This window comes from Macaca thibetana, chromosome 6 (genome assembly GCF_024542745.1).
Source record: "Macaca thibetana thibetana isolate TM-01 chromosome 6, ASM2454274v1, whole genome shotgun sequence".
In the NCBI taxonomy this organism is placed as follows: Eukaryota; Metazoa; Chordata; class Mammalia; order Primates; family Cercopithecidae; genus Macaca; species Macaca thibetana.
Genome location: NC_065583.1, coordinates 109,887,974 through 109,904,954, shown reverse-complemented (window position 1 = coordinate 109,904,954; position 16,981 = coordinate 109,887,974). Strand labels below are relative to the sequence as shown.

The following is a 16,981-nucleotide window of genomic DNA, read 5'->3' as shown; positions in this document are numbered from 1 at the left end:
CTGTGGCATTGGGTGCCTGCTGGGGATAGTGAGTGCTGAGGAACCTTGGTGAAGTCTGGTGGCCACAGGAGGGTAGAGGACTGAGCCGGACTCCCTGGGGAAGGAGGTAGGGAGAAGGGGGAAAGGACAAACTTGGCCTTCACAGTTTTGCCAAGAATTAAATGTCAGGTAGCTTAATTATGTGCTCTGTGAGCCTGCATCAAGAATAACCCTCTTTCTGGTTCTTCCTAATAAAACCAGAATTCACCAGCTGCTCCAAATTGTAAGGCCCCACTCTAGGCAGAATTGCTAAAGAATGATGTTGTCTTAAGTCTGTTTTTTTTTTTCTTTACTGAGATGGAGTCTTGCTCTGTTGCTCAGGCTGAAGTGTAGTGGCACGATCTCGGCTCACTACAACCTTGGCCTCCCGGGTTCAACTGATTCTCTTGCCTCAGCCTCCCAAGTAGCTGGGACTACAGGCATGCACCACCACACCTGGCTAATTTTGCATAGTTTTAGTAGAGATGGGGTTTCACCATGTTGTCCAGGCTGGTCTCAAACTCCTGACCTCAAGTGATCTGCCCACCTCAGCCTCCCAAAGTGCTGGGATTACACGTATGACCCACCGTGCCCAGTGTTAAGTCCTTTTTTTTTTTTTCAGTGTGTCTTATCACACCTCTCTGTCACCCCTACTCTCCTCTTCTCCCCTTCTCCATCTCGCAGCTCAGTGGGCACTTTCGCTGATTCTCCAAAGACCTTCACCCAGATCTGGATTTCCTTGCAGTGCCTTAGGTCATTTTTCCTTTAATATGTATTTTGTTTTTCTTTCCAACTTTTATTTTAGGTTTGGGGATACGTTTGCAGGTTTGTTACATGAATAAATTGCACGTTGTGGGAGTTTTGTGTACAAATAATTTTGTCTACCAGTTAAACAGGATTATTGACATATAATTGACATACAGTAAACTGTTATTTAAAGTGTGCAATTTGATGAGTTTTGACATGTGTATACACCCATGAAACCATCTGGGCAATCAAAATAATGAACATATAATTCCCTAAAGCTTCCTTGGCCCTTTATAACCTCTTTGTCCCTCCCTCCCCCTCCCCTCAACACACCTCAGCAGGGACTCAGCCAGTAGTTGGAGAAAAGAGAAAAGCAATTTGACTTAACTCACACTATCTTGTACAGAAGTCTGTCTTTCCCTCCCAGAAGTATTTTCATTTTAAAAGAAGATTAGACATGTGATACAATTTTCTTGGCAACCTAAAGGCAGATTTAATCTTTTTTTTTTTTTTTTTTTTGAGACGGAGTCTCGTTCTGTCGCCCAGGCTGGAGTGCAGTGGCGCAATCTCAGCTCACTGCAAGCTCCGCCTCCCGGGTTTACGCCATTCTCCTGCCTCAGCCTCCCGAGTAGCTGGGACTACAGGCGCCCGCCACCTCGCCCAGCTATTTTTTTGTATTTTTTAGTAGAGACGGGGTTTCACCATGTTAGCCAGGTTGGTCTCGATCTCCTGACCTTGCGATCCGCCCGTCTCGGCCTCCCAAAGTGCTGGGATTACAGGCTTGAGCCACCGCGCCCGGCCGGCAGATTTAATCTTAAAAATATGCTATGTATCTCTTCAGGGAAGAAAAAATTCCTTTCGGGTATAGCAGAGTCCAGGTTTGAAAAATAAGGTCATAGCCGGGTGTGGTGGCCCACACTTGTAATCCCAGCACTTTGGGAGGCTGAGGCGGAAAGGCTGCTTGAGTCTGATCTTGAGGTTACAGTGAGCTGTGACCACGCCACTGCACTCCAGCCTCGATGACCAAGCAAGACCCTGTGTCAAAACAAAGAAAGGCTGTGTGCAGTGGCTCATGCCTGTAATCCCAGCACTTTGGGAGGTCAAGGCAGGAGAATTGCATGAAGCCAGGTGTTTGAAACCAGCCTGGGCAACATAGTGAGACCTCATCACAGAAATTTAGCTGGGACTACGTGCCTGTAGTGCTAGCTGCTGGGAAGCCTGAGGTGAGAGGATCACTTGAGTTTAGGAGTTCAAAGCTGTGGTGAGCCATGATGGCACCACAGCACTCCAGCCTGGATGACAGAGTAAATTTTGTCTCAAAAAAAAAAAAAAAATCCTACATGGAAGATTGTTTGAAATTATTTTCTTGCCTAAATAAACAAAGAAATAACTTTCTGAAATAGCTGAACATTTCATTAGACAAAGACTATATTAAGGTGAAATTCTTGGGCACCAATAAAAATAAACTAATTTTTCATTATTAAAGGTACAATTTGATACTTTTGTTCTTGCTCCATTACCTTGGTTTGCCGAGAGTGGGTTATAGATATTCCCAAGAATACCCCTGTGGGCTCTTCAGTTATAATTTTTTTTGTCTGTCATGATGTGAGCAATGTTGAGAAGCACTGAAGACAATCTCTGAGTCAAGTAAGGGACTTTTAAATTGCTAAAGTGTTCAATTCGCCCAGTTGCAAGCCTACAAAGTTACAGATCACTAATGTCTTCTTTAGGTAAATTTACTGCACTTATCATGGAAGTAATCTCTAAAATTATATTTTTACCTGGTACAAATGAAGATAGGAATTTTCCAGATCTATCATAGCATGTATGTAATAAATGTGGCGGAGATGAGGCAATATTTGCAATATGTGAGCTGCGGAGAAAATACTCTGTAATTTGAATAACTACTAGTGAATGCAGAACATAGACTCTAGTATATACTCTACAATCAGGGATAGATTGATTTTTTTTTAATACCAGTTTTTATAATTACTTCAGAAAACTGGCAACTTGTGAGTTGAGTGAGTGATTAGCCTTTTCTCAGAGGATATGTTGAACTTTTAAAAAGTGCTATATTTTGGATTAAGTATTACGTTTCTCTGGCATTAAGTTGAGACCTTTTTATCGTGTCAATCTAATCTAATCTAATCGTGTTTTTATCATAGGTGGTGGTGAGAAAGCCCGAGCACTTCACATATCAAGAGGAAAACTATTGCCCAGAGAAAGAATTGACAATCTCATAGACCCAGGGTGTGTACACAGCCAAGTACTGACTCAGAGTGTTCTCTGTTCCATGGTACTTTATTAGACAGTCTTGTAAATCAGTTATTTTGAATTCTAGTTCTTATCCTAAGATTCAGGAACATGTGTTTATTGAGAGCCTACTATGTGTCAAGCACTACGTGTTGATGTATTTATTGAGAGCCTACTATGTGTCAGGTACTAGTGATATATCAGTGACCAAAACAGATGCAGATCTTTGCCCTACTGGAGTTTACATCATAGCAAAGGGAGACAGAAAACAACTGTATAGATTGTAACTTCTGTAGTGTGTTAGTAAGTGATAAATATCATGAGAAAAAGAAAAGGTAGCCCAGAGTAAAGGAGAGGAAGATATGGGGCAAGTTGCAGTTTTCAGGGGTGGTGCCAAGGTAGGCCTCATTGAGAAGGTGATGTCTGAGCGAAGATTTGAAGGAGGAGAGAGAGAGAGAGAGAGAGAGCCTTGTAACTCTCTGGGGAAAGAGTGTTTCAGGCAGAGGGAACGGCCAGTGCAAAGGCCCTGAGGTGGGAGTGTGCCAGATAGTGCTGGTATGCTCAAGGGGCAGCCAGAAGGCTGGGGTGGTTGTGGTGGAGGGAGGGAGGGGAGAGGAGTAGGAGATGGGTCAGATCTTATATGGCCTTGTGGGTTATCGTAAAGGTTTTGGTTTTCACCATGGGAGAAATGGGGAGCTATTGTGGGGTTTTGAACAGGAGATGATTATGATCTGACATAGCTTAAAAGAGTGATTCTGGCTGCTGTGTTGTGAGTAGACGCAGCAGCAAGGGTGGAAGCCCTGTGACCAGTTAGAGGACGATTGCAGGGATTTGAGGGAGACGTGATAGGGACTCGGCCTAGGGTGGTGGTAGTGGTGGTGGTAGGAGTGCAGGGTTCTGGTTGTATTGTGAAGACAGAGCCAACCCAACAGGATTTCCTGAAGGATTGGATATGGGGTACAAGGGGGAGAGAGGGGTAAGTGAAAACTCCCAAAGTGTTTTTTCTCCTGACGTGCACACACATCCAACCTGGAGACAGCACTGTTAACACCTAGTCTATTATCCTTCCAGGCCATTTGTATGCATATATATACCAGACACCTACATTTTTAAAAAACAAAAATGAAATCATGCTAAATTTGCTGTTTTGTAACCAACTCTCTTTTTTCCCTCCTAATGTATCTTGACCATGTAAGTAAGTGAGAGGCAGACTGGTGGTTAAGAGCCTGGCCCCTGGAGCAAGATTGCTTATGAAGCTCCCGGCTCTGCTACTTACTTACTGTGTAACCTTAGACAAGTGGCTTGATCTCTGTGTGTTTCAGTTTCCTCATCAGTAAACCAGGGTCACAATAGGATCCATCTCAGAAGGTGGTTCTAAGGAGGACATGAGTGAGTGTGTTTTTTTTGTTTTTTTTTTTTTGTTTTTTTGAGACGGAGTCTCACTCTGTCGCCAGGCTGGAGGGCAGTGTCGCGATCTTGGTTCACTGCAACCTCCACCTCCTGGGTTCAAGCAATTCTTCTGCCTCAGCCTCCCAAGTAGCTGGATTACAGGTGCGCACCACCATGCCCAGCTAATTTTTGTATTTTTAGTAGAGACGGGGTTTCACCACGTTGACCAGGATGGTCTCAATCTCTTGACCTCGTGATCTGCCCACCTCGGCCTCCCAAAGTGCTGGGATTACAGGCATGAGCCACCACGCCATGCTGTAAGTGAGTGTTTCTAAAGCTCTTAGAAGAGAGCCTGGCACTTAGAAAGGATTTTTATTTTTATTAATTAATTAATTAATTAATTTTTTGAGATGGAGCCTTGCTCTGTTGCCCAGGCTGGAGTGCAGTGGCGCCATCTTGGCTCACTGAAACCTCTGCCTTCTGGATTCTGGTGATTCTCCTGCCTCAGCCTCCTGAGTAGCTGGGATCATAGGCAGGTGCCAACATGCCTGGCTAATTTATTTTATTTTATTTTTATTTTTATTTTATTTTTATTTTTAGTAGAGACGGGGTTTCACCATGTTATCCAGGCTGGTCTCAAACTCCTGACCTCAGGTGATCCACCTGTCTCGGCCTCCCAAAGTGCTGAGATTACAGGCATGAGCCACCGTGCCTGGCCGTTTATTTGTTTTTTGAGACAGGGTCTCATTCCGTTGCCCAGGCTGGAGTGCAGTAGCACAGTCACAGCTCACTGCAGCCTTGACCTCCTGGGCTCAAGTGATTCTTCCACCTCAGCCTTCCAAGTAGTTGGGACCACAGGCGTGTGCCATCCTGTCCAGCTATGTTAAAAAAAATTTTTTTTAAAGATGGGATTTCCCCATGTTGCTCAGGCTGGTCTCGAACTCCTGGGCTCAAGCAGTGCACCCACATGAGCCCCATAAACTGTTGGGATTACAGGCGTGACCCACCCCACCTACCTCCAAAAGTTTTTAAGAGATGGGGTCTCAGCTGGGCACGGTGGGTCACGCCTGTAATCCCAGCACTTTGTGAGGCTGAGGTGGGCAGATCGCTTTCAGGTAAGGAGTTTGAGACCAGCCTGGCCAACATGGTGAAACCCCGTCTCTACTAAAAATACAAAAAATTAGCTGGTCGTGGTGGCGCATGCCTGTAATCCCAGCTACTCGGGAGGCTGAGGCCGGAGAATCGCTTGAACCCAGGAGGTGGAGGTTGCAGTGAGCTGAGATCGCGCCACTGCACTCCAGCCTGGGTGACAGGGTGAGACTCCATCTCAAAAAAAAAAGAGACGGGGTCTTACTATGTTGTCCTGGCTGGCCTCCAACTCCTGGCCTCAAACAATGCTCTTCTGTCAGCCTCCTGAGTAACTGGGATTACAGACCTGAGCCACCACAACCATTTTAGATTTTTAAAAATAGATTTTATGTACAACATGTGTATTTGAAACATTGTCCCATTGAGGAAAAATCTTTTCCTTTTCCGTGTGTAACTGTTTAAATGTGTAGTTTTTAATGACATTAATTCAAACAGCATCCTTTCTTCCCTTTAGGTCTCCATTTCTGGAATTATCCCAGTTTGCAGGTTACCAGTTATATGACAATGAGGAGGTGCCTGGAGGTGGCATTATTACAGGCATTGGAAGAGTATCAGGGTGAGTATTCTACCTGTGCTTCATAATGTAGGTTAAGAAGAAGACTTTGATGAGGCACAGGTATCCAGCACTCACTTTGCATATTAGCATGCGATTTATATGCTATTTATATTATGTAGGACTGGCTGGGCATGGTGGCTTATGCCTGTAATCCCAGCAGTTTGGGAGGCCGAGGTGGGTGGATTACCTGAGGTCAGGAGTTTGAGATCAGGCTGGCCAACATGGTGAAACCCTGTCTGTACTAAAAATAAAAAAATAAGCCAGCATAGTGGCACACACCTGTAGTCCCAGCTACTCGGGAGGCTGAGGCAGGAGAATCGCTTGAACCTGGGAGGTGGAGGTTGCAGTGAGCTGAGATCAAGCCACTGCACTCCAGCCTGGTGACAGAGCAAGACTCTGTCTCAAAAAAAAAATAAAAAAGATTTCTTTCCATGGAGACAAGGTCATGGAAGGAGACCAGTCTTTATCTTTTCACTAGAGATGCTCTAGTATTAGATATTATGGCTGAAAAAAATTCAGTCATTTAATAGGTATAAAGTAGCACTTAATTATAGATTCTTTCTTTTTTCCTTTTTTGTTTTTTTTAGAGACGGTGTCTTGCTCTGTTGCCTAGGCTGATCTTGAACTTCTGGGCTCAAACGATGTTGAAAATAGGCTAGCATATCATTATAATTTTTTTTTTTTTGAGTTGGGGTCTTACTCTGTTGCCCAGGCTGGAATGCAGTGGCATGATCATAGCTTACTGTAGCCTCAAACTCCTGGCATCAAGTGATCTTCCTGCCTCGGCCTCCCAAAGTGCTGGGATTATAAGCATGAGCCACTGCCCTGGCCTTCATTATAGTTCAAATTGACCTTTTTTACATAAAAATTGTTGTTGAATGGTTTATATCATCACTACTCTTTCTCTTACAAATGACAGATGAACTGGGTTTGCTCAAATTAAGCAAAAAAGAGAATATATTGGTTCTCTTATCTGGTAGAGTCTGGGTATGGCTGGATCTGGGAGCTCAAATGGTCTTAGGTATTATTAGGTCCCAGGCTGTTTTCTGCTCCTGGCCCTGACTTGCTGTGTGTCAGCTTTGTTGCTAGGCAGCCCCCAAAATCCAGAGGCAGCGATGGTCATAGGCAGTTCCTGGTTTATATTCTATAAGTTTAGCAGCTGCAGTGGAAGGCAAGATCCGCTTAGGCTTAGACCCTGTCCCGTTGCCGAACCTCAGTAGGAACTCTGGGTAGAAAGACCTGGTCCCTGTGCCCCCCCTTTTTTTTTTTTTTTTTTTGAGACGGAGTCTCGCTGTGTCGCCCAGGCTGGAGTGCAGTGGCCAGATCTCAGCTCACTGCAAGCTCCGCCTCCCGGGTTCACGCCATTCTCCTGCCTCAGCCTCCCCGAGTAGCTGCGACCACAGGCGCCGCCACCTCGCCTGGCTAATTTTTTGTGTTTTTAGTAGAGACGGGGTTTCGCCGTGTTAGCCAGGATGGTCTCGATCTCCTGACCTTGTGATCCGCCCGTCTCGGCCTCCCAAAGTGCTGGGATTACAGGCTTGAGCCACCGCGCCCGGCCGTGCCCCCCTTTAAGGTGGGCTCTGGGGTCAGTCCTACTTGACCCACCTGGATTAAAGATAAGAGGCAGTTTCTGAAAGAAAGTTTAGTTTTGTTGCCAAAATAATAGATGCTGGGTAGGCAAAACCAATAGATATGCAATCTAGTATTTTTGTGGGCCAATTTGATTTCTCATTCTGTAATAGGTCTGTGACCTTTAATAGACAAGCAGATATGGCTGTGTCCCTTGTCCATGGTCACATATCTAGCAAGTTGGCGGAGCCAGGATTTCAGTCTCACTTTGTGTGACTTCACAGCCTGGCCTCTTTCCAGTACCAGAGCTTCTTAAACTTTCTAGCGTAGCACCCCCAGTGGTAGGAAGTGTGAGCACACACGCTGGAGTGTGAGGTTATGGCCCAGCAACCTATGAGAAGCCTGCATTTCCTTTGAGGTCTAGTTCGTTTAATGTTAAATCATTAAAAGTTTGCATTCTACTCTATAAAATGTTCATTGCAGTGCAGAAAAAGGTTTTATATGACCTAGGGAATAAAATTGACGCTCAAAGAAGAGTCCTGTTTGTCTTGTGGTGAGCCCTGCTGGCCACATATCCTAGTATGAGAAGCCCAACACTACCCTGTGCTGGGTGTTCAGTTGCCATTCTCTATTTTCAGCAGGGATTTAATGACTCACTCTTTAGAGTTGTAGTCAGCATAAAGTGAGGTAACACAAACATGATAAACATAAAGAAAATTGAATTTTGTAAAGAGCACACTGTTGTCATCTCAGATTTCAAGGGTACCTCTGACCTTAAGGTTTCCTGCCGGTGCTGTGCAGTTTCCCCAACCAGCCATTGTTGTCGGCCGCCCTGCTCTTTGTGACTCATACCCAGTAGACTGGCTATGGTGAGAAAGGGCACTGTTGATGACTCAGTACACCCTTCACGTGTTTTCAGTATATTATTTTAAAGTTTGCATTCATTCTGACTTCACGCAAGATAAACGTTATATTTTAGACTACTTTTAGTTTTATAGAAAACCATGGGGCTGTAATGTTGAAGAACAAAAATACAAAAAATAAATCTTACTACTATAGGTCAGTTTTCATTTTTGCAAAATACCCTCCTAAAAGGAGACTTTGAAGGCTTATTATGAGGAAATTCTTTTCCCTTGAGACTTGGATTTTTTTTTTTTCATTGTTATCATCTTGTTAGGACCCTTTCATTCAAAGAACCATTATGACACATGGCTTAGGTTGTTAGTTTTTCATTACTAATCTAGGACCGATGACTCTTCAAAAACCAAGTATGAGTTTATAAACTTGTTAAAAGTATTCATTTTGTATTATATAAATGAATATGTGAACTGTGATTAAAGCTTGCATTTATGACCTAAGACTGTTGCCTGCTAATGGATGTTAATAGTAATGTGTACTGGAAGTTGAAGGTCGTATTGGGGTGTCTTGTAATGAATGTAATTAGTTTTGAAGAAATCTCTTAAATTCTCTCTCCAATGAAATTTCTGCCTTTTAGAGTAGAATGCATGATTATTGCCAATGATGCCACTGTCAAAGGAGGTACCTACTACCCAGTGACTGTGAAAAAACAATTACGGGCACAAGAAATTGCCATGCAAAACAGGCTCCCCTGCATCTACTTAGGCAAGTCACAAGAGTGGTGAAATACACTGTTATTAGCTGGTAAAATGCAAGATACTTGGGAAGGCTGTATGTATTACATTTGGGATGGGTATTTTAAAAATGTGTTGATTTCTCCCATAATTAAAAGGAAACACAAGTTCTTTGCTGAAAACTCTGGGGGAAAGGAACCAGGAACTGCTCATAGTGCTAGTGCATAATAGACATTTTGATGCATGCCAGTTTTTTTCTCTACACGTTGTGTGGTTTTTAAAAAATTTTTGTTCTCTAGATTCTGTTTTTCTTTTAACCTTATGGATTCAAACTGTGAAAAAAAATAGTCAATGTTTATAGATCTCTTGAGTGCCAGGTACTGTGTTAGATGTTCAAGTATTATATAATTTGAGCAGATGTAATTTAAAGTAAATTTAATTTCCAATGAAAGTAAACTTATATTTGAAATTATAATACATTTAAATCAAAGAACCTGAAAGCAAAGCAGTTTAAAAGGGGCCTTTCCTGGATATTGGGTTAGTCTGGTAAAATTCCAACATATGTCGGTCATTTATGCAGGTATTTGAACGGGTACTGATGTAGAGGTATTTTTTGTTTTTGTTTTTTCTGTGAAATTGAATTTACCTGGTTAACCCACAATACGAACTGCTCTGCACATAGAGTAAATAGCAAATGAGGCCCAGCTGCTTGCAGGTGCTGTGCCAGTCACCATAGGGGATACAGTGAGGAGGATTTTGTTGTCTCTGTCTTCAGCGAGCTCATAATGAATTGGACACAGCATATAATGTGCAACCAACAAAAGACTTAATGGTTGCAGATTCTGAACAAAGTGCTTTCTACACATTTTTCAAGTCGTCCTAATATATGATATGGCTCCTTTTGTTATCTTCATTTCATGGGTAAGGAAACCGAGGCACAGGATGGCTAGGAGACACACCTGGAATCACACAGCTATGAATTAATGAGCTCTGCTTTGAACGCAGCTGACATATGTACCCACCACTCCAATCTGCAATAAAAACAGTATCAGAAGGCGATATGTATAATTTGTTATATGAATTCTGTAGATGGTTTTTGTATTAGTTTAGAAGAAGGAAAGAGACTTTTCCACCTTAACTCTTCAAGAATTTATGATGTTCCTGGGGCTTTAGCTGGTCCTCAAAGGAGAGAATGTTCTAAATATTTCAAGGAGAATTTTGCACAGAGGTAGGAAAGCCTAATGGGTTTGGGGCAATGAATCCTTTTGGGTGTATTGGGGGTTTGGAGAACGAGGCTGTATAATAGTTTAGAAAGACAGAGCAAGTTTTTTGTGAATGTGACTAAGAACCAATGCTGTCAGTGATACAAGTTTCCCTCTGTGTAGCACATTTTGTTCATAGAGATACTTATTTCTCTCATTTTCCTTGTCTTCAGCTGATTCGGGAGGAGCATACTTACCTCGACAAGCTGATGTGTTTGCAGATCGAGACCACTTTGGCCGTTTGTTCTATAATCAGGCAATTATGTCTTCTAAAAATATTGCACAGGTAATTTTTCATGAATGAAGTGTACAGTGGTGCTTTTTACTCCAAATGTCTTTACTAATTAGGTACTCTGTGGTGGCTAGAAAGTAAAACAGAATTTAAAACAAAATCTAATCTTTTTCCACAGAGAGTATCTTAAGGTTGTCTCCAACTAGAGCCTTTTATTAACTATAGGAATATTCCTATGTTGTAATACGATTATTAAAACAGGTTTTAGGCCAGGTGCGGTGGCTCACTCCTGTAATCCCAGCACTTTGGGAGGCCGAGGTGGGCGGATCACGAGGTCAGGAGATCGAGACTATCCTGGCTAACATGGTGAAACCCCATCTCTACTAAAAGCACAAAAAATTAGCTGGGCATGGTGGCACGTGCCTGTAGTCCCAGCTACTTGGGAGACTGAGGCAGGAGAATTGCTTGAACCTGGGAGGCGGAGGTTGCAGTGAGCTGAAATTGTGCCACTGCACTCCAGCCTGGTGACGAAATGAGACTCCATCTCAAACAAACAAACAAACAAACAAAAAACAGGTTTTTAAAAGGAAAACAGGGTTTAAAAAGAAAGGGCTCCAGTAATTCCTTTTCTAGGGCTATACCCTAGGGAAACTCTAATATATGCATGAAGAAATACTTAGAAGAGTTCATGCCCGGGCACCGTGGCTTGTGCCTGCAATCCCAGCACTTTGGGAGGCTGAAGTGAGAGGATCACTTGAGCCCAGGAGTGAGAGACCAGCCTGGGCAACATAGGGAGACACCGTCTCTACAAAAAAATAAAAAATTAGCCGAGTGTGGTGTGGCACATGCCTGTGGTTCCAGCTTTCAGGACGCTGAGGTAGGAGGATCACTTGAGCCTGGGAGTTTGGGGCTACAGCGAGCTGTGGTTGCACCACTGCACTCCAGCCTGGGCAACAGAATGAGACCCTGTCTCAAAAAAAAAAAGAAAAGAAAAGAAAAGAAAAGAAAAATTCATTGTAACATTGTTTGTTAGAGCAAAAGTTAGAGAATAGCCTAACTGTCCATTAATGGGAGATTAATAATACAGTTTTATCTGTTAAAAGGAATGAACTAAAATTGCATCTGTCAACATAAGTCTCAAAAAGTAGATTGAGTAAAAAAATACTAGAATCAATGTACAGCTAATTACTATGTATGTAAAGGTTAAATACATCAAATCCTACTGTATATTATTTGTGTACAAATATGCACGTGGGAGTGATACACTCAGCTTTAGAACAGTGGTTGCCTCTGAGGTGGGAAGGAGGAGACAGGGATGAGGTAGGAGATAGACAGGCACTTCAGCTATATCTCAAACACTGTATTCCTTTTTTTTTTTTTTTTTTTTTTTGAGACAGAGTCTCGCTCTGTTGCCCAGGCTGGAGTACAGTGGCGCGATCTCGGCTCACTGCAAGCTCTGCCTCCCGGGTTCACGCCATTCTCCTGCCTTAGCCTCCTGAATAGCTGGGACCACAGGCACCCACCACCACGCCCAGCTAATTTTTTGTATTTTTAGTAGAGATGGGATTTCACCATGTTAGCCAGGATGGTCTCAATCTCCTGACCTTGTGATCTGCCCGCCTCGGCCTCCCAAAGTGCTGGGATTACAGGCGTGAGCCACTGCACCTGGCCTGCCTTCCCATATTTTTATGAACTGTATTTTTAAGTTTCCATAGTATCTTTATCTTTCTCTTACTCTAATTAATTTTCTTGGGCAAGCTATGGTGGTTCACACCTCTAATCCTAGCACTTCGGGAGGCTCAGGTGGGGGATTGCTTGAGGCCAGGAGTTTAAGACCTAACGTGGCCAGCATAGTGAGACCCCATCTCTCTGTTTTTTTATTTTTTTTATTTTTTTTGAGATGGAATTCTGCTCTGTCCCCCAGGCTGGAGTGCAGTGGTGTGCAATATTGGCTCACTGCAACCTCTGCCTCCCAGGCTCACGGGATTCTCCTGCCTCAGCCTCCCGAGTAGCTAGGACTATAGGCACATGCCATCATGCTCAGCTAGTTTTTGTATTTTTAGTAGAGACGGGGTTTTACTATGTTGCCCAGGCTGGTCTCGAACTCCTGAGGTCAAGTAATCTGCCCTCATCAGCCTCCCAAAGTGCTGGGATTACAGGCATGAGCCACCATGCCCAGCCCAGTCCCCATCTTTTAAAAATGAAAAAACAATTTTTTTTATCTGCTTATTTTTCTTCTGACACCCCAAAATTATGTTGGTACCTTTTCTTTAAAGGAAACAAAAAGCACCAAAATGATGCCAAAAGATAAAGACCTTTTCTAGCTTCTGCTGTTTTTGAAGCTTTTCTCCTACCCTAGGTGGCTACTTTCCTGCCCTCCCCACCCCCTTTGAGATGGAGTCTCACTCTGTCATCCAGGATGGAGTGCAGTGGCACAATCTCGGCCCACAGCAACCTCCACCTCCTGGGTTCAAGCAATTCCCCTGCCTCAGCCTCCCCAGTAGCAGGGACTACAGGCATGCACCACCACGCCCGACTAACTTTTTTGTATTTTTAGTAGAGAAGAAGTTTCACTGTGTTGGCCAGGCTGGCCTTGAACTCCTGACCTAAGGTGATCCACCCGCATTGACCTCCCAGAGTGCTAGATTATAGGTGTGAGCTACCACACCCAGCCAACGTTCTTAAGGATTGGCATAGTGTCTTCATTTCTGACTGCTCACTCCTTCAAACCTCCGTGCCCTATGAGAGTTTCACCAGCCGAGACCAGATTGCCACTCTGCACAGCCTCTTGGTATCATCATTTTTTTCCTTTTTCCTGAAATTCTCCTTATGCTTCATGCCACTGGTGTGCCCTTATTTATTTATTTAATGATTTAGCCAGATCTCATTACCTGTCATCTCCCTGATCTTTCTCTAGTCTTGACCCCCCTCTACATCTCCACTTCTGAACCTCAGGGGTTCTGCTTTCTCAGTCAATTTCCTGCTGGTACCTTAGTGTGAAATAACAAGAAATATACACATTGATCTCTGTCCCCAGTTCCAGGAACAGAGCTCCTAAAATCCTCATACGTTTCTGAGCAGTAGGGTTACTAGGAGGCTCTTTTGTTCCAATATTTGGTGTCTGCCCCAGTTCCTCAGACAGAATTCCTAATACCTTGTAGATAGGGGTACTAGAAGAATCTTTTGTTCTATGATTTGGTCTTTGACCCTCATTCTTGTCACAGAGCTCCAAAATCCCTTGGAATTTCCTGGGTGATAGGAGCATCTTTTGTTCTAATGAGGTGACTCTTAGTGGGCTCCTGGATGGTGCTGGTCACCAGAAAGACCAAGCCATGACCATAAACTTGGAGCTTTCAGTCCCAGCCCTGTCCTCCAGGGAGGGAGAGGGGCTGGGGATTGAGTTAAAAATGGACTATGCCTCTGTGATGAAGCCTCCATAAAAATCACTAAACTATGGTGTTCAGAGAGCATCTGGGCTGGCAAACTCATCCAAGTGCCAGGAAGATGGTGCATTCCCGCTCTGTGGGGACAGAAGCTCCAGCACTCAGGACTTTTGCAGACTCACCCTATGTATCTTCTCATCTGGCCATTCATATGTATCCTTTATGGTGTCCTTCTTAACCAGTAAACGTAAATAAAGTGCTTGCCTGAGTTCTGTGGGCCACTCTCGTAAATTAATCAAACCCAAGGATGGGTAGTGGCAGCCCCGATTTACAGTCAATCAGAAATATAGGTGACAGCCTGCTCCTTGTGGATTGGCATCTGAAGTGAGGGCCATCTTGTAGGACTGAGCCCTCAGTCTGTGGGATCTGAGGCTGTCTCTAGGTAGACAGTGTAAGAACTGAATTGGATTAGAGGACAGCTGGTGTCTGCTAGAGAACTGCTTGGTGTGTGGAGAAATACCCCCACATATCTGGTGTTAGAGGTATTGAGTGACTGTGTCAGACAGTAGGAAAATCACTTTTTCCTCGTCTTTTTAGACTTAGGTTCAAACTAGAGACTGAACACATTAACTTCCGCTGCTCATTTGTTCCTTCACCTGAGTTCCCATCTGCTGCTAGCACTCCCTTGCTCTCTCCCTAGGACTTGATGTCATCCTTGGCTCTTTTCTCTTCATTTTCCCTTACTTAGTCCTTTTAGGTCAAAAATATACATCTTTGTCATTTTTGTATCCCCGGCAGTTGCTCTGAATCTGGGCACAAAGTCAACACATCCTAAGCCTTTGCCGAATACACTGATGAGTCCTGTTGGTTTCACCTTTGGGTAGGTCCTCTCCACTCTGTTCCTACTGTCACCCCCAGAGGTAGCTCAGGCCTTTGTTATCACTACACTGTGGCTCTAACCTCGCCTGCCTGGCGTCCCTGCCTGCCTAGTTTATCCTTTCCCATACAGTGGACACGTGCTGCAAGGTTATTCTTTTATGTGGCCCCCCCGTTACTATTTGCTACAAAACAAAGCTCCTACTTCTTAGCTCAATACTTAAGTCCCCGTGTGATCAGATTTCAACCTAACTTTCTAGCATTATTGCTCCTGGACCCTAAACTGCAGTCAACCTGATGCAGTCACTAGTCTCCATATATACGCTGGCCTTTTTTGACTGTCTGCTCAGGCCTGTGCTGGTCCTCTTTCCCCTCATCCTCCTGGGTCTGAGTCTCCAACCCATCTTCCAAGACACATCTCCCATGCCACCCTTTTAAGGAAATCCCGGAATCCTTTACTGGAAGTAATCTTTTCTTTCTCCTAGCTCCCATAGTTCTTGTACGGTGCCTTACTAATGGCATTTATCCCTTTGATCTAGATATATCTGGACTAATTTCCTCTACTAGTCTGTTAGCTACTTGAGATTAGACAATTTAGATGAATTTTTATATCCTCACACATTTCCCTGAGATGCTATTTACTTAATATTTATTAAAAGATGAATCTCCCTATAACTATTAAAGTTGTAACATGATAGATATTGAGTGGTTCTATTTCCTAATTTTAATATTTGTTTTGTTGTTTATTTAAGACTTTGGTTTAGACAGACTGATAAAACAATTCCTTATATTTATTATATAAGTTAATCACTTTTAAGTTCAATTATGTTATGTATTCATTTCAATAGTAAGCACCAGCTTCCTTACTCAAATTTAGTTGTTGTTTTTCTCTCCAAGGTTGGTTTTTATTTAATGTTATTTGCCTTGCCCATTGTAAATTCATTTACCTACTTATTTCAAAGAGTGTGTCTATTGGCAATCATATCTCTATAGTTTTCTATATCTTTGCTGCTATAAGAATGTGGATAGATTCCTATAGACCTTCCAACTTTCAACATTTTCTTTTGCTGTCAAGCAGAAAAGATAGTTAAGCTAGGTGCTTACCTTTATGTTCTCTTCTGTTTCATCTTTCTTTCATGGCAGGTTTTAAGACCCCTTAATTGTTTCTGAAGTTTAAAGAGTTGATGTGTTGGTGTCTGGTGGTCTTTCTTCGAGTCTCATGAGAATGTCTTCTCTGGGCCTTCTCCATATCTGAGGCCTGATGACATGATGATCTTTGCAATGTGCTTCTTTTATTTTCCCAAAGGTGCAGTTTAAATGTGTCCCCCAAAAGTTTATGTGTTGGAAACGTAGTTGCCATTGTGGTGATGTTAAATGGTGGCACCTTTGGGAGGCGATTAGGTCATGAGAGCTCTGCCCTCATGGATGGATTAATGCTGTCATTGTGGGAGTTTGGCCTTTTACTCTCTGTCTCACACACTCTTGCCCTCTCTTGCCCTCCCAACTTCTGCTCTTCTACCATGGGATGACTGTCAGATGGCAATGCCATGCTCTTGGATTTCCCAGCTTCCAGAACTGTGAAAAGTAAATTTCTTTTATTTATTTATTTATTTATTTATTATTATACTTTAAGTTGTAGGGTACATGTGCATAACGTGCAGGTTTGTTACATATGTATACTTGTGCCATGTTGGTGTGCTGCACCCATCAACTCGTCATTTACATCAGGTATAACTCCCAATGCAATCCCTCCCCCCTCCCCCCTCCCCATGATAGGCCCCGGTGTGTGATGTTCCCTTTCCTGAATCCAAGTGAGAGTCTCGCTCTGTCGCCCAGGCTGGAGTGCAGTGGCTGGATCTCAGCTCACTGCAAGCTCCGCCTCCTGGGTTCATGCCATTCTCCTGCCTCAGCCTCCCGAGTAGCTGGGACTACAGGTGCCCGCCACCTTGCCCGGC

The 16,981-nt window shown here is 43.5% G+C and overlaps 1 protein-coding gene across 1 annotated transcript in view; it reads left to right on the top strand.

Annotated features, from left to right (window-relative positions):
• Window positions 1-16,981, top strand: part of MCCC2 (methylcrotonyl-CoA carboxylase subunit 2) — a 67,199-nt gene that overhangs the window by 7,727 nt on the left and 42,491 nt on the right. The window contains exons 3-6 of the mRNA XM_050793558.1: window positions 2,931-3,015; window positions 6,011-6,112; window positions 9,177-9,304; window positions 10,709-10,821. Of these exons, the coding sequence (XP_050649515.1) occupies window positions 2,931-3,015; window positions 6,011-6,112; window positions 9,177-9,304; window positions 10,709-10,821 (428 nt within the window). The remainder of the gene's footprint in view (window positions 1-2,930; window positions 3,016-6,010; window positions 6,113-9,176; window positions 9,305-10,708; window positions 10,822-16,981) is intronic.